General features: G+C 42.3%; 1 protein-coding gene across 3 annotated transcripts; it reads right to left on the bottom strand.

Moving 5' to 3' along the window:
• Positions 1 to 6,736: 6,736 nt before the first annotated feature.
• On the bottom strand, positions 6,737 to 24,318 carry lmcd1 (LIM and cysteine rich domains 1). 3 transcript variants are annotated; one of them, XM_020703097.2, is made up of 8 exons: positions 23,906 to 24,318; positions 22,028 to 22,128; positions 17,561 to 17,658; positions 16,396 to 16,651; positions 14,480 to 14,629; positions 14,166 to 14,393; positions 10,899 to 11,117; positions 6,737 to 9,347 (listed from the first exon to the last, which is right to left on the bottom strand). In XM_020703097.2, exons 3-8 carry the CDS (start codon positions 17,656 to 17,658, stop codon positions 9,237 to 9,239), a joined length of 1,062 nt encoding a protein of 353 aa, XP_020558756.1. In that variant the 5' UTR covers positions 22,028 to 22,128; positions 23,906 to 24,318; the 3' UTR covers positions 6,737 to 9,236. The 3 variants fall into 3 exon arrangements, with proteins under 3 accessions (XP_020558756.1, XP_023810589.1, XP_023810590.1); XM_023954821.1 differs by lacking the exon at positions 22,028 to 22,128 and having other exon boundaries at positions 23,906 to 24,317; XM_023954822.1 differs by lacking the exon at positions 22,028 to 22,128 and having other exon boundaries at positions 14,184 to 14,393; positions 23,906 to 24,194.
• Positions 24,319 to 26,150: the final 1,832 nt, after the last annotated feature.

Here is a 26,150-nt window from a genome sequence, read left to right on the forward strand (position 1 = left end):
GTGGGTCTAGATGACCCAACTCCCAATGTGTTAAAGTGTCTAGGATAGCACAAGGGTAAAAAGAGTTCCAGACATCATTCTGTCCCTTTTGGCCTCCTGTGACCAAACATGTTCATGATTGTGAGCATGTTAAGTGCCTTGGATAGCACACGGGTTATAGGTCAGCAGGAGGATTTTGAACTTATTCTAGATTCAACTGGTAGCCAGTGAAGTGAAGCTAACACAGGAGTGATGTGTTTGTTAGTTCCTACTAACAATCTTGCTGCTGCATTTTAAACAGCAGCAAGCTGGAGACTTTTCAAGGAACTTTTAGGACACGCTGCTAGCAAGCCTAGATGTAACAAATGGATGGATGAGTTTTTTAGTATCACATTTATTTAATGTATTTCTGATTTTAGCTATATTGCGCAGGTGAAAAAATACAGTTTTAAACGGCTGTGAAATGCAAGCCTTAAATGATAAATCCTAGTCAAATAAAACCCCTAAGTCTCTAACCGTGGGATTGAAGGCTATATTCACGCCATCCAGGGAGACTATCCGATCAGACAGAGCATCTCTCAGGTTTTTAGGACCTAGTATAACAACCTCAGTTATTTCTGGGTTTAGAAGTAAATAATTCTAGGTCTTGATGTCTATAATGCAGGCATTAAGTTTCTCTATATCAGGGGTGTCAAAATCAAATTCACAGTGGGCCAAAATTAAGCAGTGAAGTAAAGTCACAGGCCAAACTCAATATTTACTAAAAGATTAACTGCAATTGATATGTAATGTTTAAAGTTTTCATATAGTGTCTTCTTATGTTATATCAGGGGTTCTCACACTTTTTCTCTTGTTCCCCCCTTTGGAGGAGGAAAAGTGTTCATTCCCCACCCACCGCAGAAAAATGCTGACAAGATAAGCCAAATATGTTAAACTTTAACACCATATCATAATCTTAAACATTCCTGCTGCTAAAGACTAGAAAAAACTAAATAAAGGAACTTTCACTTTGTAAGAACAATAACATTGAACCTATGTGCAAAAAGAAACAAAAAGTTGTGTTAATGGCTGCAATGTGACTGCCTGGGCTATACATCTTGTCAAAAGGTAGTTGCAGGTTTGTTACTGCAACTCAAGTCCTGCTCAGCAGCTGCTACTGCGTAAATGGATCTCTCAGCCAGTCTTATTGAGCACTGTTGTCTGGGAAATATTTTAGAAAGAATCCTCGCAGGGTAGACATGTGCTCTTTGAGACATGGAATTATTGTGGTGGTGCAAGAATTATTCCTGTCACCAAGTTCACTCAGATTCTCAAATAAATCAGTGTTTCCTTCATCAAGTCGCCTGCTGTACATCTCCAGTTTACAAGTGTATACGCTGATTTTGTCTGCCAGGTGAGGGAGGTGTGAGTCTCTGCCTTGAAGTTGAAGATTTAAATCATTCAGCTTTCCAAAAATATCACAGAGATAGGCCAGTTTCATCAGAAAGTGATCATCATTAAACTTGTTGGCAATGTTATACATATCTTCCTCCCCCAAAAACACCAGGATTTCTTTTCTGAGCTCGAAGAGAGAGAGAACCACCTGGCCTCACTGTGGAACAACACAGCTGAGTACTTTGCTCCCATCTCTTCCCCAAGTGTGGAGAACAGCCCCGCTTTCCGGGGTCTTGTTTTTTGGACAAAATGCGTCACCGTCCGGTGGGCATTACCATTCTTTTAAGATATTAAAACAACCGTTAACAACAATAATTACGTCTTCAAATGTCACGGTTAGGATTAGGTTAATGTAAGTGACGTAAAAACCGCAGATATGCGATAAGCACGGTTTGTTTAGGTTCCCATTTGTAGTTTCAATGGTACAGTATATACCGCGGGCCAGCTCTAATGCACATTTCATGTGATCTTGTGGACCAATTACGAAGCCCATCGAGACGACTGTTGTTTATTTGGACTATACAAATAAATTTGAATTGAATTGAATTGAATTGAATTGAATTGAATTGAATTGAATTGAATTGAATTGAATTGAATTACACTGTTGGCCAAATTTGACACATGTGCTCAATATTGTCATTCCGGTCAGTTTTAATGGATAAATACAACTGCGCATCATCCGCACAACAGTGATAACTAATGCTGTGTTTCCTGATTACGTTTCCTAAGGGCAGCATATAAAGCATAAACAGGATGGGTCCTAAAACTGAGCCCTGTGGGACTCCATAGCTAACTAGAGTGCACTGCGAGGAATGTCCATTTAATGTAACAAACTGGTACCTAATGGATAAATAGGAATTAAACCACTGGAGGGCAGATCCTCTGATCCCTATGTCATGCTCTAATCTTTGGAGTAGAATACTGTGGTCGATAGTGTCACCTGCACTGAGGTCTAACAGGACCAGAATAGAAAGTAGTCCCTTTTCTGACACCAACAATAAGTCATTAGAGACTCTAACTAGTGATATTTCTTTGCTGTGGTGAGGTCTAAACCCTGACTGAAAATCTTCAGAGTGGCTATTTTCCTGTAGGTGGCCGTAAAGCTGCTAAACTACGACTCTTTTTAGGATTTTTGAAATAAAGGGTAGATTTAATATTGGTCCATAGTTGACCAAGTTCCTAAGATCTAAACTGGGCTTTTTCAGAAGAGGTTTAACAACTGCATATTTGAAAGATTCTGGCACATAATATGTTTTAGAGAGGTATTTATTATAGTTAATATGGATTCATTAATTAGGGGGAAGGTTTCTTTAACAAGCTTAGTGGGGATTGAGTCTAAAGCCGCAGTTACATGTGCAAAATATCTTCGATCGGATGAAAAATTGGATTAGAATTGAACCGTGTACACGGGCCCAGAAAAACTTTTTCCAATTATAACACGTTTACATACGCTACACTTTCGGTCGGAATAAATCATATGGTGGGGGGGGGCAGGGGACAGCTGTTTGACCACCGGGGGACAGTCTATCAGTTGTCCCCAACTTACCCCCTTCCTCATATAACCTCATAATAGGGTGAGGGGGTGGGGGGCTTAGCCTGCGATGAGCCTTGGGGGGGGGTTTACTAGGCAGTGGCCCCCCTCCTATGGTTGCCGTATGGAGTGGGCCCCCCCTCTTTCGGTTTTACTTGCACCTTAGACATGTAGGGCCCTTGGTAGGGGGGGTGCTTGGACATCACTGCCAGCAAGCAGCGGATGTCCTCCTAGCACCCTACCCGCCAATTTTAACCGCACCTTAGACATTTAGGGCCCCTTGGTGGGGAGGGTGAGGGGACGTCACTGTGAGTAATCAGGAGATGTCCCCTTAGTGCCCTACCCGCCAATTTTAACTGCACCCCCCTTAGTACACACACCCCTCCCCCCTCAATATATACATCCCAACATAAACACACACACATGCACACACACACCATCTCAAACACACATACACGCACACACATTTTGCAAGGAAGGTGGGACCTGGGTCCATCTGTCCCCTGCCTCTTCCCTGGTGGGGGGTGCGGGCCCCTTTGCAACGGCGGCCGTGTCCCTGGGGTGCCGGCTTCCTGGGCCCGGCGGTGCTCTCTCCGCGCGGTGGGGGAGTTCACATTACATCTGAGCCGGGGGTGTCTGGTCCCTGGGGGGTGGGTTCTGGTCCTTGCTCCTGAGTGCTGGGCCCCGCCAAATTTCCAACTGTGGCCGAGCCTGGTCGGGCCATATTTATAACACCCCTTGTGGGCCCTCTTTTTTTCCCCGGGGTTCCCCCCTCCTGGGCGGGGGCGGCGGGCCCCCTGCCTCGCTCCTCCCTGGACCAACCGTGGGCCGGGCGGATGGCTGCCTGGAGTGCGGAGCGGGTCTCCCTTGGTGGGTCCTGGCTCGTACCTGGGGTTGGGGCGGGGGGATGCCCGGAACTCCTGGGTGGTGGTGGGGTGCTCGTTTGGGGCTGTGGGCGTCCTTCTCCGGTGGGGCTCTGCGTTGGGTTCTCCCGGCGCGGCGGGGGGGCTGCTCTCCTGGTTGGGCTGGGGCGGCGCTCTCTTTCCCTCCGTGCTTCCCTGGCCTCTGGCTCTGGGGGCCTTGCGGCGGCCCTGCTGGCCCTGGCCTGGGTGGCGGGCTTGGTCGCCCGGGCGGCGGTTGTTCCCTGCCGGTTCCCGTGTGGCGTTGGGGGGATTCCGGCTGCCGCTGCTGCTGCGGTGGGGGTCTTGGGGTGGGGATGGCTGGGCACTCTCCCTCCTTCTTTTCACGTTCCACCATCCATTTTAGAAGAACATAAAACCTCACCTGAGCACTGGTGTTAGCTCACCTTTGCACTAATAGCTTGCATGACTGAATGACTGAAATGTTTCACACTAGTTGGTTTTAAGGCATAAGTATGCGTGTGTGAACACTATCTGTTTTGTGTACATGTCGACAGGTGGACATTTTTGCAGCTAGCAGGTGTGTTTATAACATTTGAGTGTGTGTGTGGACGGGCCCCGCCCTTTTTGTACTGCATTTGAACCTTACCATAATGATTAACAACCAGTAAACTTGTTGCTGTATGCTGCTTCATGGTCTTATCCCCCTTCCCCTCCTATTATCACCCCCTACCCCCCCCTCTCTCTAGCGTCCCTCTCTCTTCTTCCCCTCTTTCCTTTTCCGTCCGGTCCAACACCAAAGATTTTCAGACATGATTGAAATTAATAAAGTTTGGCCTCAATTACAAAAGGGGTTTATTCAGACATACCTCTGGTTTGTCAGAAGATTAATAACCCCTCTTGTTAAAGCAAAATATGTCCAACACAAGAGGCCCTCAGCTCTCGTCTGTCTGCCCAGCTGTTGGACAGGACAAGTTAAAAAAAAAAAAAAAAAAAAAAAAAAAAAAAAAAGGAATAAATCATATGGACATTCGCAGAATGTGCTTTTATTATCGTTATTGATTATTTAAGCGCCTGTTCGCTCATCAATTTATTTTAATCTGTGTTCAGTGCTTTTTTGGTGGCGGAACAAAGCGGGAAGAAGGGTTAGGAGTAGGTTAACACGTGCTAACAACAACATTAGCCTTGGATGAATTTAATATCCATGCGGTCAATGCCACAATCTGCATCTTGGCTGCACGTTAATATGTGGGAATAACATCAGCCTTTATTTTGTCTGGAAACGACTGGTAACACAAATCCACAGTAGTTGATAGAAAGTCAGAAAGCTCAGTCAAAAGTTCTGCACACAGGCCAGGAGGGCAATAAATAATTATGAATAAAACAGCTTTTTGAGTCCTTCTGTTAGGGTGATTTATAGACTATATGTTTTCAAAGGAGTTATAAACGTGTTATCAATAACTCATTGACTAAACGGGACTTTGAGGAAATGGATCTAATGTTTAATAAACCACATTTGATTAAATCATAAATTCTGCTTGTTGGTATTGAGGTTTCTGTGTCTCACTCCTTTCAGCCTTTCAGCACAAAAGCTAACGCTAGGAACTACTTGACTACCTCTGCATGGGGTTTTCACCAGCGCTAAAGGAAGCTCAGAAGAGAGCTGTAAACGTGTCCTGTTTCCAGGTTGTCAGGTTGCACGACTAGAGCTATCAGAAAGTTTTTGCATTTAGTACTATGCTTCCTTCCCACCGGTACAAACCCATCCTGTATATTCCCCGGCTGCTGGGGAGGCACTGGGGTCCTAGCTAGGTTATCCCTTGCAGCACGGCCCAGGGTGGCCTGCACAAAATTTTAAGATCAGATGTGCAGACAATTTGTTTGTGGATCATATGGTGATCAAAGACTTTTCTATATCCCAAGTTTGGTGCAAACACTTTTGTTGATCTGTACGGGGGGGAGTGCATTAAATTCTGACGAAAAATGATTAAAAAAAATACCTTGATGGAAGTTTATAGAACTTGTTGTTTAATGTGCTGCTGGATTAAGTGATGTGCAAGACATTCTGAGACCTGAAATTCTGAGACCTCCCCCCCGATATTAATTGCTTTAGACACGTTGAGATCATTGGTGAAGGGAACCACCAATTTTAAATGCACCTCTTTTTAGCACATATACTACAGATCGATCACCATGATGCACACTTTCACACATGAAGGCCCTTTGGAGGGAGTGTTTGGGGGATTGGATGCCGCCGTTGGAGGACAGAGGCATCCATTTTGTCCCCACTCCACCAATTTTACCACATCCCCTTAGCATCTGAACACACACGTACACACCAGGACGATGGTGGTCACGTTGGACCTTGCCTCCTGCCACGATCTGGGTTGAATGGGCCGGTGGCTGTTGTGGGTGTGACTGGGTTGATCGGGGTGGGTCATGTCCTCCAGATCTGGCATTGGGGGAGTTGATTAACCCTTGTGCTATCCTAGGCACTTTAACGTTGGGAGTTGGGTCATCTAGACCCACTAGACAGTGCACTGAACCTTTTTTCTTCAATGATTTGCGATCTTCACTGGTGTCCATGGATTACCGGTACATGAAATCTTTCCACCTTTATCCACCTTTGTCATGGTAGGGAGAACACGTCAAAGTAAGAGTGGGATCATAGGATAGCACAAGGGTTAAATCTGAGCTGGGGATTGCTGGGGGGGGGGGGGGGTGCGCCAATGCCTCTTTGCCAGGTCTCTCTCAAAAAAGAGATTTTATCTCAAGTAACTTCCTGGTAATATGGACTAAGCTCAGCAGGGACTCATGGGAAAAGGTCCATCCACCAGGCGCTCTCCTTCACCTGAGCCTGTCTCGATGTCTACAACTGGTGTTTAGTTCGACAACATTTTACCATCAGTAAAGTTTTACAAAAGAAGAGCAGTTATATGTATCCTCTGTTTATTTTTTAAAAACACATGTTTATGCAGGAAACATCTTTTGGCAGTAAAATTAAGAAAAGCTGACATGCAGAAATCTTTTTTCTTTTTCGTTATTGTGTATGTCTGAAACAAACACAATAGAATATTTGGATCATGTTTTTACAGAAAGCCAGGCAGCAAAAGAAACAATTGAATGAGGAACAAGAATAAAACCAAAAACAAGCAAATCAATAAAGGAAACAACTCAAAATGAACTCACAAAGGTCAACCATACAAAAACGCATGTTACCGTTTCCTAAGTCATAGCCATCAAGTCCTTTTGTGTAACCCTTGTGCTATCCTAGGTACTTTGACATTGGGAGTTGGGTCATCTACACCCACTAGACAGTGCTCTGAACCTTTTTTCTTCAATGATTTGTGATCTTCACTGCTGTCCATGGATTACATGAAATCTTTCCACCTTTATCCACCTTTGTCATGGTAGGGAGAACACGTCAACGTAAGGGTGGGGTCATCTAAGATAGCACAAGGGTTAAGTATGGTACAGGTTATTACTGTATTTCTTCCAATGGTAGCCCCAGCATTTATTCCAAAAATTTGGTAACCGGTATGATGGTGAGAACTGCATGCCTGCCGAGAATTGCCTCCCCCGTCGCAGGAATGTGCATGTACAGCGTAGTTGCATCCAGTGCGATCACGTCTTTGTTCACTAAAACGCCTCTCTCACCTTTCCGTGGGTGGTTTCTCACCCAAGCTCAGGTCCTCTAGCAGAGGCCTGGGAGCTTGAGGGTCCTGCAGTATCTTAGCTGTTCCTAGCACTGCTCTCTTCTGGACTGAGAGGTCTGAGTTCTTTCAAGGGATCTGTATCATTTTCTGTATCATTTGGCATTTCAATATAATTCCTTCACAAAGGTATGTGTCATTAACATGCTCACAATCATGAACATGTTTGGCCACAGGAGGCCAAACGGGACAGAATGATGACTGAAAATCATATTTAACCCTTGTGCTATCCTAAGCACTTTTACATTGGGAGTTGGGTCATCTAGACCCCACTAGACAGTGCTCTGAACCTTTTTTCTTCAATGATTTGTGATCTTCACTGGTGTCCATGGATTACATGAAATCTTTCCACCTTTATCCACCTTTGTCATAGTAGTAGGAATAACACGTCAATGTAAGGTTGGAGTCATAGGATAGCACAAGGGTTAAATTGAATTAGGAGAGGAAGGGACTCTCTGTAACCAGCAGAAATGACCTGCCAAATAATGCATCCTCCTTTTGTGTTGCAAGTGTTTTATTCGGGGGGGGGTTCTTAGAGATCGGTGCCTAAAGTAACGAACATCTGTTAAACCTGGAGTTTATTGGAGACCGGCCACTATTGGACCATATAGGGTAGATATTCTTCAAAGGGATCAGATGAGGTTTAGGGTTGGAACCGTTTACATAGCATTTTACCAGCCTGAAGATGAAACCCTTCAAAATGGATCAGCGTTTGTCTACGATTAATCCACATCCAGTTATGAATACCCAACCAGAGAGACACAATGAAAAATGATCTGTCATTTCCAGTTCATGAAAGGGCAAACACTTTACAGTTTCAAAACTGGAAAAATAAAAAAACAAAGAAATAATGCCTGATGCCAATAATACCAGAGTGAGTCATAGAGCTTACGAATAAAGATGAAGGTACATGTAAAGTCTTTAAAGATTCAGAAAACTTTACAATGTCCATCAGATAATCTAAATGTTAGCTAATTGTTGTTACAATTTTTTTAAATAAAGATTCAAATTACAAACAATAAAAGTTCAGAGGTTGCTGGTTTCTGAGCATGCAGCAGTCTCATCTGTAGTAAAATTAAGTCTGTAGTTCATGTGCTTCTTCTGTATGGGTTGATGATCAAGTCCAGATCCGAGCAGGGTCTTCTCTGCGGGGCTGCCATGACCCCTCCTGGTGCCCCCTCTCATGAACCAGAAGAAAAATCTTCCTTTCTGATTCAGAATGCACCAAGCATGTGGGTGCATCCTTCTGAGCTGGGGCTTTTCTTTGACATGAAAACATTTGATCCGTGGCTGAAGTGACTTCATCCAGCTGTCTGTTCAAACCACACCTTCAGTCTGGCAGATCTGTCTCCTAACAGTTTAAGAGCTGAGGCGTAAATATTTCTTTTACGTGCATTTCTGTCAACTGCATGTTTTCTATCTAAAGAGCTCCACTAACGGATCCTCTGCTTCAGAACAAATGTTTTATGTTTGAAACTCTAACATTTTAAGTGGCTCGTTCATTTTCTTTGTGGACCTAAATTTCTGAAACACGCAACTATTGATGTTTTCCTTCTGATGCTTCCTTTTGCATAATTTCAAGATGCATGTCACCTAGAAATTCTGCACTCTGATGGATCTACTCACCAAATGCAAAAGGTTTATTCCAGCAACACTTCCCTGTTTTACAGGAGTTTGTGTTTACATGTTTGTGGAGTGTGTGTGCATTGTAGTTGTGCGTCAGTGCTGGCAGGGTGTCTCCGGGCTGCATCCGCATCTCCAGCAGCAGTAATGCTCCTGATGCCACGTCTGTTCATCTTTGGAGGTGAAGAAAGAGCTGCAGAAGATGAGCTGAGAAGAGACAGCGGGTTGGGGGGAGGGGTGCAGAAAAGATCCCATTTTAAATGAAGCCATAAACTTTGTAAATTCTGACACATCTACAGGTTTGTGTTTTGCTTGTTTTCACACAAATTTGTCACATTGTAAAGTTAAATAGAATGATTACTAAAAGACTTGCAGTTACCCTGACAGCTCTACAAACCATGGAAGTGAAAAACGTTTTATCCACTGAGCTTATTTTGTGATGTTTGGAGCAGGTTTTAAACCACGAGACCTTCAGCAGACCTGTAGGATAACAAATGTGTAGCATTCCCGCTAAACTGAAGATGGAGATGTCAGGTCATTGAGGAGTTTTGTTTGAATACGTTTTCCTGCTGCAGTTGAAAGGAGTTTTCGTGAAGCTCCAGATCTTCTCCTGGTGAACGCTGTGGTCTTCAGCAGGTCAGACTCCTCCAGGATGAAGCCCTGCAGCTGCAAAGCAACAATCGGGGTTCTGCATGGTCCCACTCAAACAGCAAAGCCTTTTGAGGACTTGTGAGGGTCAGATGCTGCACTGAAACCTTTAAGCATTAATGTTTCCATCAGTACATGAAGACGATCGTCCCATTTGCACTTCTACTCCCCTCATCTCACACAAAAAGAAGTTCCTTTACCCTAAGAGCTCACTGGAAGTCCCTTCCCGTCCTGGAGAACAGGGCATCCGTCATGACCAATAAGAACATTTGGAATTATCTGACTGGAGAACCCAAAACCACTTTGAATCTGTCTGTTTTTATTGAAGGGTTGAATAAGTTGTGTGGATGAGAGGCACTATGGCCGTGCAGTGGCCTAGTGTCCACCAGCATCTGGTCCATGACTCGGGCTTGTGTCAGAACTCTCAATCCTCCTGGTGGTTCTGGTGCTTTTTTAATACTGTGTTGTAACCCAGGGTTTACAGATACCAATTTGGACATACTTTAACCAACACTTTGGCTTATTTCTAATAATGCTGTAAAACTGATTCGTATCACTTCTGTTAGATTTTACAGAGTCAAGCTCTTCTGACCAAAAGTAACATTTAACAATCTAAAATTCATTTTTTTCATCTGTATGCTAATAAGATGTAATTTGTAGAAAAATTTTAATTTATATTTTAGATAAATTATACACAAAAAAGGATGTTGATTTTTTTTTTAACTTAAACCCTGAGCTATGCAATGACCAGGATGAGGTCAATCAGACAACATGACTCAAAACCCAGCTCTATAATGTGCTCCGTGCTCTTAGTATTGATAATATTCTTATAACTTTTTTATATCTAGTCCTGCTTTGGTTAGCTGGTATCCCCTAAAAATGCTGGAAAAGCTGATTTGTTTTCCATAGAAAGGTGTTCGAGTCCCCTCATCACAGTCCTCATGTTCCCGTAACACAAGACTGATGGTGCTCGTAGACAGAAACAGACTTTATGTTTGAGCTGTTTAACACAAACAGACACAGTAAAGCTAAGTCAGAGCCTGGAGGGGGCTGTGAAGCTGAAATTGGTCTTGAAATAGGTCTACAGAACATCTGCAGAACTCCTCTCACCTCGTCACAGCCTGAACATCTTGGCCACACCGACTGGCAGTAGTGTCGTCCACAGAGCAGTTTCTGACAGGACCAGAAGTAGACCAGGTCTACCAAACTCTGGTTGCACTCTGAACATCTGAAGCAGGTGGGATGCCACAGGGCGCAATCGTAACCAGCACGCTCAGCATAAACAACTGGGCTCTCCTTGGCAACCTCTTCATTACAACCAGAACACCGCTGAAAAGCAGAATGGGAAAGTTTAGGAAGAATGCTTACATTTGGACACACTCAGGGGGATTTAAAACAGCAAAAAGCTAATGGGTGAGATCCCATTTTATTGACATTTAACCAACTTGACGAACTTTAACCATCTCAGTTAAGCTTAGTTGATCATTCATGTCACTGCACACAATTACAGATAAGAAGATACACTTTCACATATGCTCAACAAACATATCAAGCTTTTTAACACAAAAATCTACTGTTCATAATAAATCATTTGAAAATGTTAGCCGACATAAAATCCAAGCTAAATTAAAAATGCAAATCCCAGACAGAACTTTTGTGGTGGCCTAGGTTAGAGCTCGTCTAGTATTTGTTCGTGTGCAAAAAAACTCTGACCTTCTTCACAGACTGTGAGTTACAGACAGGGGAGCAAAAAGTGGGTATGCATAGGGGCGCCAGGCTACAGAGGGCGCAAAACCGAAGTTGGGAAAAATTATTTATAGTCCATATTTTTTAATTTAACCGCTGTTTGTGCACATATAAATGATATGATCTGTAACAGAAGCACATCATAACTGATTGGGCGCCCCTGCCGCTCCTCCTCCTGTTGCACAGAGACCGCGCTCCAGGGCATTCTCATGGAGATGCGCTAGAGCGCGGCGGTGATTGTTTTTATTTGAATCATGTAATTGTCTGATGACAGCGCGGGAAAGATGGAAAAGCAAAAGAAAAAACAATCGGGGGCTCAAAACAGAAAAGACAAGAGGGCGAAGGAAAAGGATGTGGTAGGAATGAAGAAAAGTTTCTCTGAATGGTTGAGAGACAGCAGGTAAGTTATAGTAGTGTTAAAAACTCGCATGAAAGCATTCAGGCTAGCTAAGCTACTAGTAAAATGGTTACAAGTGTCTTGCAACTGTATTGAGCAGGATTTTCAGTATCACCAGCTATGATGAGAAAAACAAAGGAGCTTGTTTTTGGTGATTTTGTTTCAGAAAGACAAATAATTTCTTTAACTAGATGTACCAATACTGAAAAAGTTTCTTATCCTATGACTGTAACAGCACTAAATAAAGATAAAAGCTGCTCCTATGGGAAGAAGTAGGGAGAAGGATGTGTGATGTGGGTTAGATGGTGTTTTTTTATCTTTATATTGTTAAACATTTGGATAATTATTGTCTTTTTAGTGACTAGTTTACAGCCTATTGCTTTTAATATCACTTTGGCTGAACAACACTTTGGATTTTAGTTGAACTTTGGAGATGTTTGACAACAATTAAGAAATCTATAGTATTCTATCCCAGCCCTAATTGATATCCAACAAAAGTATAATTTAAATGAAAAATAAGGTTATATTTTTACATGTAGTTTAGTCACTGTGTTCTTCTAAAATCTTTCTGATGCAATGTTTATGTCACACAGCTGTGGAGATGGAGAGAAAGACAAGAAGAGAGAGAATCAGGACAGATGGAGGAAAGAAACAAGTTATCCCCGACACGTGCTTGGTTTCGTTATTGTATTTTAAAAATATCTTTTTTGACCTCCATAACTGATTTTTGGCCCATTCATTTTTTACGGTTTCACTCGCAGTGATGTTAATATCATGGTGGGGAGTCGTTCACTGTTCATTTTCACTGGGTACTAGATGTGTGCAAGTTCTGGTGAGTTTTCGCGGATGTGGTGGGGGTTAAATTTTCGCTCAAAGGCGCAAACTTTTTTTTAATGTGGTCCTTGCAGTCAGTGACTGCTGTGGGCCATAATTAAAGAAGGGCGGAAGGCTTTAACAAGAGGAATGTGGAGAGAGTCAAGCTTATAGGTGGATGATTTAACTTATTGATTAGATCTAAAATTCAGAAGTTAGTGGGATAATGGAAGGAGGAGAAAAGAGATACAGGTTGAGAAATGTCAGGTATAATAGTTAACCCTTGTGCTATCTTAGTTGATCCCACCCTTACATTGACGTGTTCTCCCTACCATGACAAAGGTGGATAAAGGTGGAAAGATTTCATGTAATCCATGGACACCAGTGAAGATCATAAATCATTGAAGAAAAAAGGTTCAGAGCACTGTCTAGTGGGTCTAGATGACCCAACTCCCAATGTTAAAATGCCTAGGATAGCACAAGGGTTACCCATGAGGTAGAACCAAGGTTCTGGTGAATCTTCTGAAACTTACTGTTAAAATAGGACTTAAGAGAATCCCAAAAGAACTTTAGAGTACAAGTGGGGAAGCAGAGTCAGGAGGCTTGGTAATGCGTGCAAATAGTGACAACAAAGTCTTAGAGTTTCTTTCATTGGAATTGGTTAACAGAGTAGTATTTGGATTTAGATTGTGCAAAACAGAGTTCTTATAGTGAAGTATGTATGATATGTACATCTCCATGTGAAAGGTAACCCAGATTTTCTGTAGAGTCATTCAAGTTTTTGTAAACCAAGGTGTGGAGGTGAAAAAAGAGACTGAACGAAGTTTTAGTGGAGCAAATGAATCTAAAATCTGATGAAGTCTAGAGTTAGAGAGTAACAAGCTTATCAAGAGTGAAAATGGAAAAATTACAACAATTTACAAACTGATTCAAAGCTGAGGAGAATGAGTCTCTGTTTATGTCCTGAATAACACAAAAGGAGATTCGGCGAGGGGTCTTAGATTTCTTGAGAGGAAGCTGAATGTTAAATGAAACTAAAAAATGATCAGTGATTGGGAGTTCTGCCGTGCAGTCAGAAGGAGTAACACCAACAGAGTAAATCTAAAGTATTGAGATGGCCGTCCTTTCTGATTTTGTGTCTACTGAACCAGACTAAGAGACCATTTTGAGGCCCAGGAAACCTTTGCAGTTCAGTTGAACTGGTCGGGTGAGACACCAACAGTTTACAACTTTGAATTGAGTCACAATTTTTACATTCTTTAGACACTAAATTCGTTTTTTTTTATCACAAATTTGTCCTCATCTTCAAACTTACGAAAACTGAAGATTGAGATATCTCAGCCTTCTGTATCTAAAGTTTGACTCTTTGAAAAGCCTCACATAAATACTTTTTTCACCATCTAGTAGTTTTTTAAAAGTACCAGTGTACTCTCATTCACATATTGGGTCATGCCATCTGTTCCATTGGAGCCATCAGCAGCGGGGGTAAGGCCACTGGCAGAGGTGTGGCCCTGTGGTTGTCCAGACTCCTTTGCTGTCCTCAGCATGCCTGCTTCCTTCAGAGCTGCAGATTCACCAGGTAAGGCCACCTCCCCCACCCCCAGCACTTCCTGCTTGTACTGTTTCACAAACAACAGCATAGCTGTTATCTGCAGAGCAAAAGTACACATTTGTTAGAGTTTCAATAATCCCTTGTCCCAAAAAGGTTTCAGGCACTTGTGAGGAAGAACTATACCTCCTCCTCACTAGCCAGGCTCTGACACTTCATGGGGTCCTGATCGTACGATGGAAGCTGATGGAGGAGCTGCTTGCGCCGCTCCAGCGATCCAACACTCCCAGAGACAGGGCGAAGGCTTTCTGGAAGGAGCTCCATGTACTGCATTGCCTGGGGGGAGCACAGACATGTGAAAACTACCTAGATGTGGTTTTTGGTGAAGATCAGGACCAACAAAGTGAGAGGAAATGATAAATTCTTGTTTCAGCTGCTTCTCACACGTCCACATTTGGGTGTAGCGTATTTCAGTGTAAACATCACTTTCCCGCTCAAAAAAGTATTTTCTCTGTCTTCAGACCTTCCTCAGAGAAACGTTTCCTGTCAGAATGCACGTATAACATTTTCCATTATTTCCAACAAACAATTTTCTAGCAGGGCTGCATTTAGGGGTAGTGGTTAGCACTGCTGTTTTTTATTCCTTCCAGATAAAACGTACAAAAAACAGGATAAAAACAAAATTAGCATTTATAATTCATCTTTTAACTATATACAATTTTAGAACAAATTTGAATCGAAGCAACACAAAAAACTGCAACCACAACAAAAAATACAAGTTAAAATTAAAAAAAAAGATTTATTCACAATAACAATTGGCATTTAGAAATGCAGTTTTGAAGAAGGTTCTCTGAGTTCTCAGGTGTCTGTTGGTTTTGGACCCTATTGGTTAAAATAATTTTTCTGCAAACTCTACACTCTTCCTTTGTATTCAGTGCCGTATTATGCACTGCAGGGTACGGCAGCCAGAGGGCCCCTGGGAAACGGGGTATGGCAATCAAAGGGCCTCTTAGCTACATCAAATGGCGCTTGGGCTATGGAGGACGGCGGTCAGAGGGCCTCTAGGCTATGGGAGACAGCGGACAGGGGGACCCTGGGCTGGCCTTGCTATAGTGCATCTTGTGAAATTTACAAAGAGAGCCTAACATTTATCAATTGGAAATTGAAGGAAGAAGGGGTAAGGCTTTCATAGGACCCTATGATTGTGAAAGTCCCTGCGAAGGGTCACGACTTCTGGCTATGTGGGGGCCCTAGGGAGAGCCCTAATGGTAGAGCATACTGTTAGGCAAACACTCTGCTCACAAATGGCCTCTGATTTACCAAGGGCTTTAAATGACAGTCCTTTCAGCGAGCCCTAAGGCCCAGGATATGTTAGCTGTGTGACGTAATTTATGTGCGCAACCACACGTACTTGCAGCAGAATGATCAGAGCACTATGCACGATACTGGTAGCATTGCCAAAAACAAATCACCAAAAGTTACTATTGGTTCTCTGAAAAGATGCTAGATTACATCATGATGTTACTTTGATGTCAAGACATCACGTACGACTCACTGATGTCAAGAAAATGTGTCTACATGGCTATGTTGACGGTCCCAAAAAGAACAGTTTTTTGCTGCTTAACCATGAAATAAGCTTCTGGTGGCAGTGCAGAGAAGAAGTTGCATTGAAAAACAGTGATTTTGACACTTGAGAGATGTGTTTTTTTCCAATGCTTTTAGGCATTCACCTAAAAAGCAGCTAAGTCGCTAGATGGGGTTTTAGTCGACAGAGACGGCACAAATTCGCTAAATTGGCAACACTGGATACAGGTGGTAACATGTAGGGGGCAGGTAGCCAACTGGGCTCTCTTTAAGATTTAAAACCCAAACCTTAGCATGTCATTCACATTTTAGCTTTTTTACCACTGCGCCAACGTGAACAACTTACACATAATGTATGCACCAGCGGGAGTTCAACTGGAAGATCTACAGTGAACCAGGAGATTTTCTGTCTAAAAAAGACGGCTCATCTTATTCCCATTGCTGCTCACGATTCAAAAGGAACCATCCTTTATAACAAAGACCTACAGTTTGTATGGAGAAGGGAGAAAATGCCTTACCAGTTTCTGGTTGAGGCCTGCTGGTGCCCAGTCATATGTTATAGTGTTGAAAGTTGGGTCTTTGCCTGACACCACCGGGTTTGTCACAATCATCCGATTTCTCTTGTACATGCGAAGCCCCCCACCACCTTTGACTTTGGCTGTTAGATGGGAGTAAGGTGAGTCTGCCAGCAATCGGCCCATTCTCTGATCATCCTCTCCGTCACTTCCAGGCGTGTGGTCCACTGAGCTGCAGCCACACGTCATGCAGGCTTTTCTATGTAGAGATAATGCAGGATAGGGGTGAAGAAAAACAAGCAGTTCTTTTCTGTTTCAGAGAGCTTCTTTGTGGTTGGCTTCAGTGTAATTAAATCCTTCTTGTTTATTATACACCAGCTTCAGGTTTAGAGAATGACAGTCTGTCCAGAGTGTTACGTGCCTTTGCACAACAGTAGCTGGGATAGGCTCCAGCAACCCTGTGACCCCAAAAGGGAAATAGGGGTTTGGAAAATGGATGGATAGGCAGAATGATATGATGGAGTAAAATTAGCTTTACGACCAAAGACTGTGAATAAATACAGAAATGTTCATAATTCCAGAGGTCTAATGGCAAACTGTGTTGGTTAATGGCCCAGTTTCAGGTCCCAAATAAAGATAGTTATTTACTTTTTTGTCACTTCTACCCTCCTGCCTGTCCCACGACATCTTCTTAAAACTTCACAAGTCATTTATGTCAGGTAAAGCTATATGTGTTTTGTCTGGTGTACTTTTAGATGGTTTCAGTGATCATTCAATCATTTACTATAAATGGAAAATGACAAACCTCTAAAAACCCAAATATATTAAAACACGCAACACCAGATTTTTAAAATAATGATCTCTTTATTCAATATTTGAAAAAGACTACCGTAATTGTAATAAACAATCTTATTCCCAAAATAGAGTCTGCATGGGACTCTCTGTTGTTAGCTGAAAAACATTGTTTATAGTCATGCTCCTTTGATTTTGGTTAAAGTTAAGGTTTGTTACAGAAAACCACTTTGTAGTAGATTGCATCTTCAGAGGAAGGATACAGAGAGGAGCTGGTTTTATGGCCGGGTGTTTCATACGCTCCCTTGTGTTTCTTTTTAGTGGTTGTCTTTATGCAATTAGGTTTAAAAAAGTGAGACAAACCGAGGGGCTGTACCTCCAAATATGTGGCTGAAATCCAGAGCACCTCTCCTTGCATATGAGGCATCTTGCTACATCTCCAGCAGCACCCACTGCTCTTGGCTCTAGAGACATCTGAGAAGATACATAACATGAAACAGACGGTGGATTTCTTTCTGTTCTTCATAGTTCTCAAGCAAATGATGAGTCTGCTTTGGGATCTTCCAGTGAGTCTACAGCAACCTATTTGATAAAAAAATTAGTATGGTCTGACCTGATTGGAATAAGAGGGAGTATTTCCTAACCTTTTCATGTTGGCATGGTGTTTAACAAAGCTCTGTCTGTTGCGCTTGTTGGCTTCCTTTCAGCATGATCTTAAAGCATAATGTGGAGGATTCTGTTTACATGCTCAGTCACCTAGAAAGTAGCCTATTAAACCTCAGAAATCTATCATTTTGTAAATGAAATTTACATTTATTTTTGTTAGTTACCGACCTATTGTGGTCAAGTGGAACATTGACTGTTCACATGTTGGGTCACATTGAGCCTTGTGGACCAGTGTTTCAAAGAAAGGGAGCAGAGAACAGACTGATAGAAGAGGGAGCGGAGTGCTGGGCAAAGACTGAAAATGAAATGAGCAACTCCTGAAATTTCAATCAGAAGGCACATGGTTGTAGCGTTTCAGTGTTGTAAATGTGTATTCTGATAAATGTAATTTGTTTTTCTTTCTTTTTTTTTTTGTGATAATTTGTCTGGTTTCATGTTAATAAAAAACAACCAACGGTCGAAGCGTGGTTTTCTCTAATCAGACTAAAGAACTTTGGGACCAGCTATATATCACCACAAATAGTTAACCTGACATTAGGGCTGGACTTAAGCACGAAGAAGACAATGGTTGCAAACTAATCACCACCAAGGACCTTCTCCACCCTCCAGTCAAACTGCATCTAAACTGAACTGAACTTCAAGTCTGGCACATAGAGCTGCTTCTCTCTCCTAAACATTTGTCCTTTTCCACTCAAACTTTGTTGTTTGTTGTGCCTCAAACCTGTTGATACTTGGCTGTCCTCAAATTCTGATCGTACAACTGGAGGAGAACTTTATCCAAAGGAAAAGATGGTTTTGCCATACAATAATATCACAACTCAAAAACATTTAATAAAGTTAATAAAACTGTAAATAGTAAACAATAGAATGGTGTGTACGTTTGAATGTCTGATTGCCCATGCTTGCTGTGCTGTGAGACCATACACATCAAATACAGCAACCCTTGTGCTATCCTAGGCACTTTGACATTGGGAGTTGGGTCATCTAGACCCACTAGACAGTGCGCTGAACCTTTTTTCTTCAATGATTTGTGATCTTCACTGGTGTCCATGGATTACATGAAATCTTTCCACCTTTATCCACCTTTGTCATGGTAGGGAGAACACGTCAATGTTAGGGTGGGGTCATATAAGATAGCACAAGGGTTAACATAAAAAGGATTATTTAACTAATTCTAATTCTAAAGATGTTAGGTCTTACTTAGTTTTATTGTTTTTTTAAGCCAAGACGATAACCTTTAGCCATGCACTAGAAAAGCTACAAACTCCATGAGGCAGCATTACACAGGTTTGGACAAGAAAACAGACTTTTTTGAATTTTCTCTTTGGGTATGGAAGGATTAAATGAGATTACAACCACAAACTAAACACAAGGTGATCTCATCTGTCCACCCAATGACATCACCATCTCTGCCCCAAAAAGGCTGCTGATCCTTCTCCAAACTGTTTACTCTGCTGAGGTTGTGTGTATTCTGCTCAGTATGCAATAGTTTTTTAAAGTCAACAAACCTGCTCCAATGATTTAGTCTCCTTTCACACAGATTACAATTATTTTTCATCTTTTCCCTTCAGGGATCGCAACAGCCAATCAGCTTCCTCCATCTAACCCTGTCTTCTGCATCCTCTCTTCTATTTACTACATCCATAGACTCAGCCTCGTTCTCCCAATACATTCACTGTCTTTTCTCTGGACATGTCTCAACCATCTCAGTCTGGCCTCTCTTGCTTTATCTCCAAAGCCTCTAACGTGTGCTGTCCCTGTGATGTCCTTATTCCTGATCCTATCCATTCTGGTCAGTCCAGAAGAAAACCTCAGTATCTTCATCTCTGCTACCTCCAGCTCTGCTTCCTGTCTTTTCCTCAGTGCCAGTGTCTCTAGGCCCAACAACACGACTACTCTCACAACAGGTTTGTATATCTTTCCTGTCATTTGAGCTAAAACTCTTCAATCACACATGTTACATGACACGTTTCTCCACCCATTCCAGCCTGACTGCACTCGCTTCCTCACTACTTTTCCACTCTCTCCATGTTTCTGGACTGTTGACTCTAGATATTTCCAATCCTCCACCTTCTTCATCTCTTTTCCCTGTTACCTCACTCTTCCACTTGGGTTCCTCTCATTCATAAACATGTACTGTCTCGCTGCAGATAACCTTCATTCCTCTCTTTTCCAGGGCAAACCTCCACCTCTCTAGGTTCTCCTCCACCTGTTCCCTTCTCTCACTATAAATCCTAATATCATCTGCAAACATGATAGTCCATGGTCATTCCTATCTAACCTCATCTGTCAGCTTGTCCATCACCATTATAAACGGAAAGGGCTCAGAGTTGATCCCTAATGTAATCCCACCGCCACCTTGAACTCCCCTGTCACCTCTACAACACACCTCACCAATGTCTTAAACTTAAAGTCCTCATACATGTCCTGCACTGCTCTAACATACTTATCTGTCAATACATTACCATCCCTATCCTTAATCACCCTAACCTGCTGCATGTCCTTCCCATCTCAGTCTCTCCGCCTTGCTTATCTGTCTAGGTCAGTCTCTCCATCTTTACTACCCAACCCAGCATGTACATCACCATAAGTCCCTTTTATGGCCTTTGATACCTTTATTTTTCCCTTGCGCTGCATCTCCCTGTACTGCTGTTTACTCTCCTAGGTTTTCTCAATGACTCACTTCTTCTTAGCTAGCATCTTCCTCTGTATACACTCCTGCACCTCCTCCTTCCACCACCAAGTCTCCTTATCAACTTTTTTTCCTGATGACAAACCAAGTACACTCCTACTTGTCTCCCTGATCACATTAGCTGTAGTTCTCCAGTCATCTGGGAGGACCTCCTGACCACCCAGAGTCTATTTTAACTGCTTCTTAAAAGTCATGCCACGTACTTCCTCTTTCATCACTTTGTCCTTTTCTCTACCTTTGCCCTTTCTTTCTTCATCTTCTTCATCACCAGAGTCATCCTACACATCACCATCCTGTGCTGTCTGGAAACACTCTCACCTTGCACTACTTTGCAGTCACTGATCTCCTTTAGATTACATATACCCAAGATGTAGTCTGTGTGCTTCACTCTCATAGGTCACCCTATGTTCTTGCATATTCACTAAAGCCATTTCCATCTTTTTCTGCCAAATCAACTACCATCTGTCCTTTTAAATTCCTCTCCTGCCCATCACCTCCTAATCACCTCTGTTTCCTGTGCAAACATGTCCATGTTCATCATCACTTATCAACGTCCAACCAGACAGTAGTCAAATTTCTACCAACACCCTGTTGGTGAACAGCACCGATGACAATAGTTGTTAATCCGGGCATCGACCAACCCGGAATGATATTATAGGTCTGATTTACATATTTGGTTTGCTGGTCTTGGGATCCCTTGTGGCTACATTCTGATTCTGCGGCAGCTTTATATTTAGAAATCAGATAAGTTGGACACAGTGAATTCCACATGACTCACATGAACCTTATCCAAGTCATTTGAAATATGTTAGCTATGTGGAGAGCAGAGCAGGAGGCACTGCCAATACAAAAGTCCAGGTGGGACCTGCTGCACTCGCTGCACTTCTGCACACTTCCTGCTGTTCTTGTAGTTTAAACAAAGACGAGACAAGAGGAACAGCTGAGCCATTTCCATCTCTTTTACCATCAACACATGTGTTTTAACGGCAAGCAGAGAGCATCAGGAAGAGAAAGCAGAGAGAAGATTGAGGTTTGAGCAGTAGCACAGACTGCTGGTCTGGTTAGAAATGGAAGTTCATGAGATCAGCCTTTGGTCAAAACTGAATCTGGGTTATTGCATTTGCTGCATAACTGACTCCTGTTGAGTTTAGTGCATCAGTTTCATTTAATTGAGGCAGGTGTTGCACAGATTCTCTGAAGATGTTTGCAGATGTATCCTGAGGTCAGATCGATTCTCTTCCTTAAGCTCAGCTTTCTTCTCATTATCTAAAAAACAACACAAACCTTATTTGTTGACTAATAAAATCAATTAGCTTTAACTGTTATTCATATTGTTGCAATGACTCCTTGAATACAACTGTGCTAATATTTTATAATAAATTGAGGTAATCTATGAAACCCTTTAGACTCTTTTGAATCACAGCTGTCAGTAATCCATGAGATGGTTTTGATTTTTTCATAGAAAAGTGACCGTAATTGCCACACCTGAAGCCTGATCCATCAGCAGGAACTGAAAGAACTGAGGACGACGGTGGTTGACCCTCTAAACTTGTTTGGTTCCACAGAAACCTTCCAGTCTTGACAACCTGCATAAATGAGGAGTTATTTTCATCCCGGTGATGACACTTTTTCCAGCCCTGGGGTGTACAGATAATACCAGAAGCAAAACCCCAACAGGTGGGACTGATCCATCAAGCTTCCAGCCTCGGAGTGATGTGACCTCTGGATCCACCAGCAGCTTTATTACAGGAGGAAGTGGTGTCCAAACAAAATGACCATGATTGCCATTTAATAAGTGGTTGACAGAAAAAATGCCAGTTTTGTGCCGAAGAAAATTTGAGAAAAATATCTGAATGTGGGGTCTTTGGTGTATGCAAAGATGGCTCTGAATCCTGCAGATGCAGCATTACATAAAGGCGCTAATAATAGAGGAGAAAATTCACCCTGTGATGGACTGACTGCTTGTCCAGGGATTAAGCAGGGTTGGAAGATGCATGGAGAACTTTCAGCTCTAGATTCAATAGGGGTGTAATGATGAATCGATTTGTAGTTCTACAGTCAACCAGATCGATCTGAGGCAAGTTGTGAATCGAATCGACTTATACACATAAATCTCATTTCAAACTGAAATAAATTGATTTTAATCAATATTGGAATATACCAATCTATACACGGCCGGTTTTTTTTTTTTTTTACTACAAGGTAAAAACACACCCAATCACAGCAGACAACACACATGTGATGAAGCAAAAACTGATCAGTCCATCATTCCAGTCCAATATGTGCAACACGTTGAATTTAGCAAAGACAAGAGACCTTGTAAACACCACGTGCCACAAAGTGGGTCAAATTCTCCAACTTCACTGGTTTCCAGCAGGTTTCCACCCTTGGTCATTTTAAACTGGTTGTTCACTGAGGAGGATCACAAAACTTATTAGTCCCACTTCAATCATCTTCTGATCTATTGTAAAGTGTTCCCGGTGGTCTTTTATTAATGATGCAATTTTTAAACAAAATCCAAAAACCTGTGTGGTTTTCTAGGACGTAGTTCCTGCAGAGCAGCAGGAGTGTGTTAGAAATTCCCCACCTCTCAGTTGTGAGCAGGACTGTTAGTGTGGAGCAACCCCCCCCCCCCCAACAAAAATGGCAAGCAATATCAGAGCTATCTAGCTCAGACGAGGAAAAACAATAACATTCCTGGATCTATTTGTCTGACAGTGGATGCATCAGAATGGAGTGGAGCAGGGAAACTTTGACTCTGCCCATTTTAGTTTCTACATTGCAACTGAGAGCTTTTTCAAACAGCATTTTTTCATCTGTTCCTGATTCACAATGATTTGTATAAAGAAATACTCAGAAATGCAATTTTATTCTCTATTTTCTTTAGGAGTTTACTCCATTATGAAAAAAAATGCTACAAGAATATGTTAAAAACACAATTTTCATTAGAATGGGTCTTTGAGCAGCTGTTCACTGATTTATTTTTTATCAAAGATCCATTCAGCTCCTGTAGGCTCTCATGTATTTGACAGACGTTTAAAATGACAGGTTTTTCAACATCCAAACAGGAATGGCACTCCCGTTGATGTTTTTATGAACATACTTCCACTGTTCCTGTTCTGAAAACTAATTTAAAACAGAACGTTGACAGAAGTTACGCGAGGTAAGGTGCGCCCAGATGTTACAATGTAAAAATTTACAAATTTAAACTGATTTGTTGATTCTTTTCTGTCTGTCAAAAACAAAACCGCTAGCATTTAGTCAAGAAAATCTCTTTATTGCAGGAGTTCCTCTGAACCTTCACTAAAGAAACCAAGTGAAACCTCTGACCCCGCCCGAGCAGCCCACGGCAGGATGTTTTACCTTGTCCATAGCTGTGTCCATGTCTAGGCTGTCCAGCATATGTCGACTCCTGGGCTTCCTCTGCCGCTGCTCTGTCAGAACAATGAGCCTTTAAACTGCTGTGCAGCCAACCACACTTCCTCTGTCCCGCCCTCAGCCGCTCTGGCTCCTGCACAGCTTCACCAACCACAGCAGTTCAAGTCCACTCACTTGCTCCTGTACTCTTTTCTTTCAAAAATCCTTCTAGTTTCTTTTAAGCTTTTCCCAAACGTATCTGTTACGCCATCACACATGAACTTCCCTGCCACGCTGGAGTTTCAACTCCCTTTTTTCTTCAGTTTTCCGCCCTCTGCATAATAAGCTCAGCTGGATTTGGTTTCAGCACGCCCTTAAGGAGCTCTGTTTCCCAACACTCTGTGCCTAACAGTTCCACCATGTTCTGTTTAGCGCTGAAGGTAAGCGTGTCTGGCAGAGTGAGGAAACATCTGGTCAGTGTGTGTCAGCATGGAGGCCTCAGAAACAGCCACAGAGCAGTGAGCTCTGACTGGACCGATGTGTTTTCAACAAACCCTCAACTCCACAGGATTCACCGATCACACTTTTCCAGCCAACCAAAGCCAGGCTGAACTCCCTTTAAAGAACAGGAGAGACCTCCCCTCACCTCCTCTTGCTACTACAACTTGTTCACAAGTTCAGCAGACATCAGTTTTCAATCCCTCACCCAGTGACTGTGGTTGTTTCCTCCTTCTTCCTAAGGCTGCTTTCACATAAGGACTGAGAGCTTTTTCAAACAGCATTTTTTTCCATCTATTCCTGATTCACAATGATTTAAATAAAGAAATACAATTTTATTCTCAATTTTCTTTAGGAGTTTCCTCCATCATGAAAAAAAAAAATGCTACAAGAACATGAGTGGGTCTGATGGACCTGATCATGGTTCACAGGACGCGTGTCAGTGGACGGAGAATGTTGACAAATTTGACACCATCATCTGGTTTGCTTAGCTTAAACATGAGATGAAAAAAAATGCTTAAAAACTTTAGTAAAAAAGGTCCACATGTCAAGATCACTCACCAAGGCCAAACCAGGAAACCAGCATCTAGTTGGAACTCCCACAGCTGCTATTTATCAGCCTCATGGGCCAATCACAGCTCAACAGACAGGTGCTGGCCATGAATGTTAACCTATGGTAAACCAAGAGGGACAAACTACCACCCACAGCCCTGTCTGTCACACATAAACATATATATTATTTGACGGATCATCTCTGACACCAACCATAGACTTTTACACTCCACCATGTGAAGCCTTGGCGCTATGCGATCCATCCACGTATGCATGAATGTTTCCTTACTTCCACTAAAGCGTTTTACGGTCAGGGTATGTGTTCAGATGTTAATAACAATAGAAACTTCTTATAATGCTTATAATGACGAAAACTTTTATATTAATGTTGACAAAAAAAAAGGAAAAGAAACATTAAGGATCAGGGCTGCACGATCCTGCAAAGGACTACAAACATTTTCTTCTTGTGTGGCTGGTTTAACTTCTCCGTGCAGCAAAACACAAAATCTCACATTTCATGAACTTCTACTCACCAACTACTCATGAAAAGTTTGTGGCAAGACGATTATCAGCCAAACTTCAACAAATGGAATACGTGCCAGGTCTCTTTTCTTCAAAGTGGCAACAGCTAAAGGAAATGTTAAACAAAAGGCTCTTCAGAGGCAAATTACTTCACCGGCAAAACAAGCTGCTCCTCTGAAAGAAAGGATACACGGAGATGAAAGCAAAGATGGCGCGGACTTCAAATGCGACAATGCATTAGCCATAGACTTTCTGAAAACTCTAATGGAAGAATTCAAGGTGAAGTTAAAACAAATGCGTTAACTATGGTCAACGTTGCTAAAGGAGTGGAGTTCAGTTCTGAAGAAATCAAAGTTTGCAAGGAAGAAAACAAGAGGCTGTCTGTGAGGTGGAAGAGCTGACAACTCAAAACATGGAGCAGGTAAAGAAACAAAGACCGTACAAAAGACGATGGAACCTGAGTCTCAACGGACTGAAAAAAGAAAATGGGGAAAACACCTGGAGAGTGGTTCCTCACACCATTATGAAAATGTTTCCACTTTAGAAAGAAAAAATAGACATCATAGATTTCATCCTAGACTCTGTTCAACGCCTGTGTCCGGCCAACAACAGCTGTCCGCGCCAGATCATCCTGCAGTTTACCAGCCTCCGCTTCAAAGACGAGCTCTGAGGACCAACA

Source organism: Oryzias latipes, chromosome 5 (assembly GCF_002234675.1).
Source record: "Oryzias latipes chromosome 5, ASM223467v1".
In the NCBI taxonomy this organism is placed as follows: Eukaryota; Metazoa; Chordata; class Actinopteri; order Beloniformes; family Adrianichthyidae; genus Oryzias; species Oryzias latipes.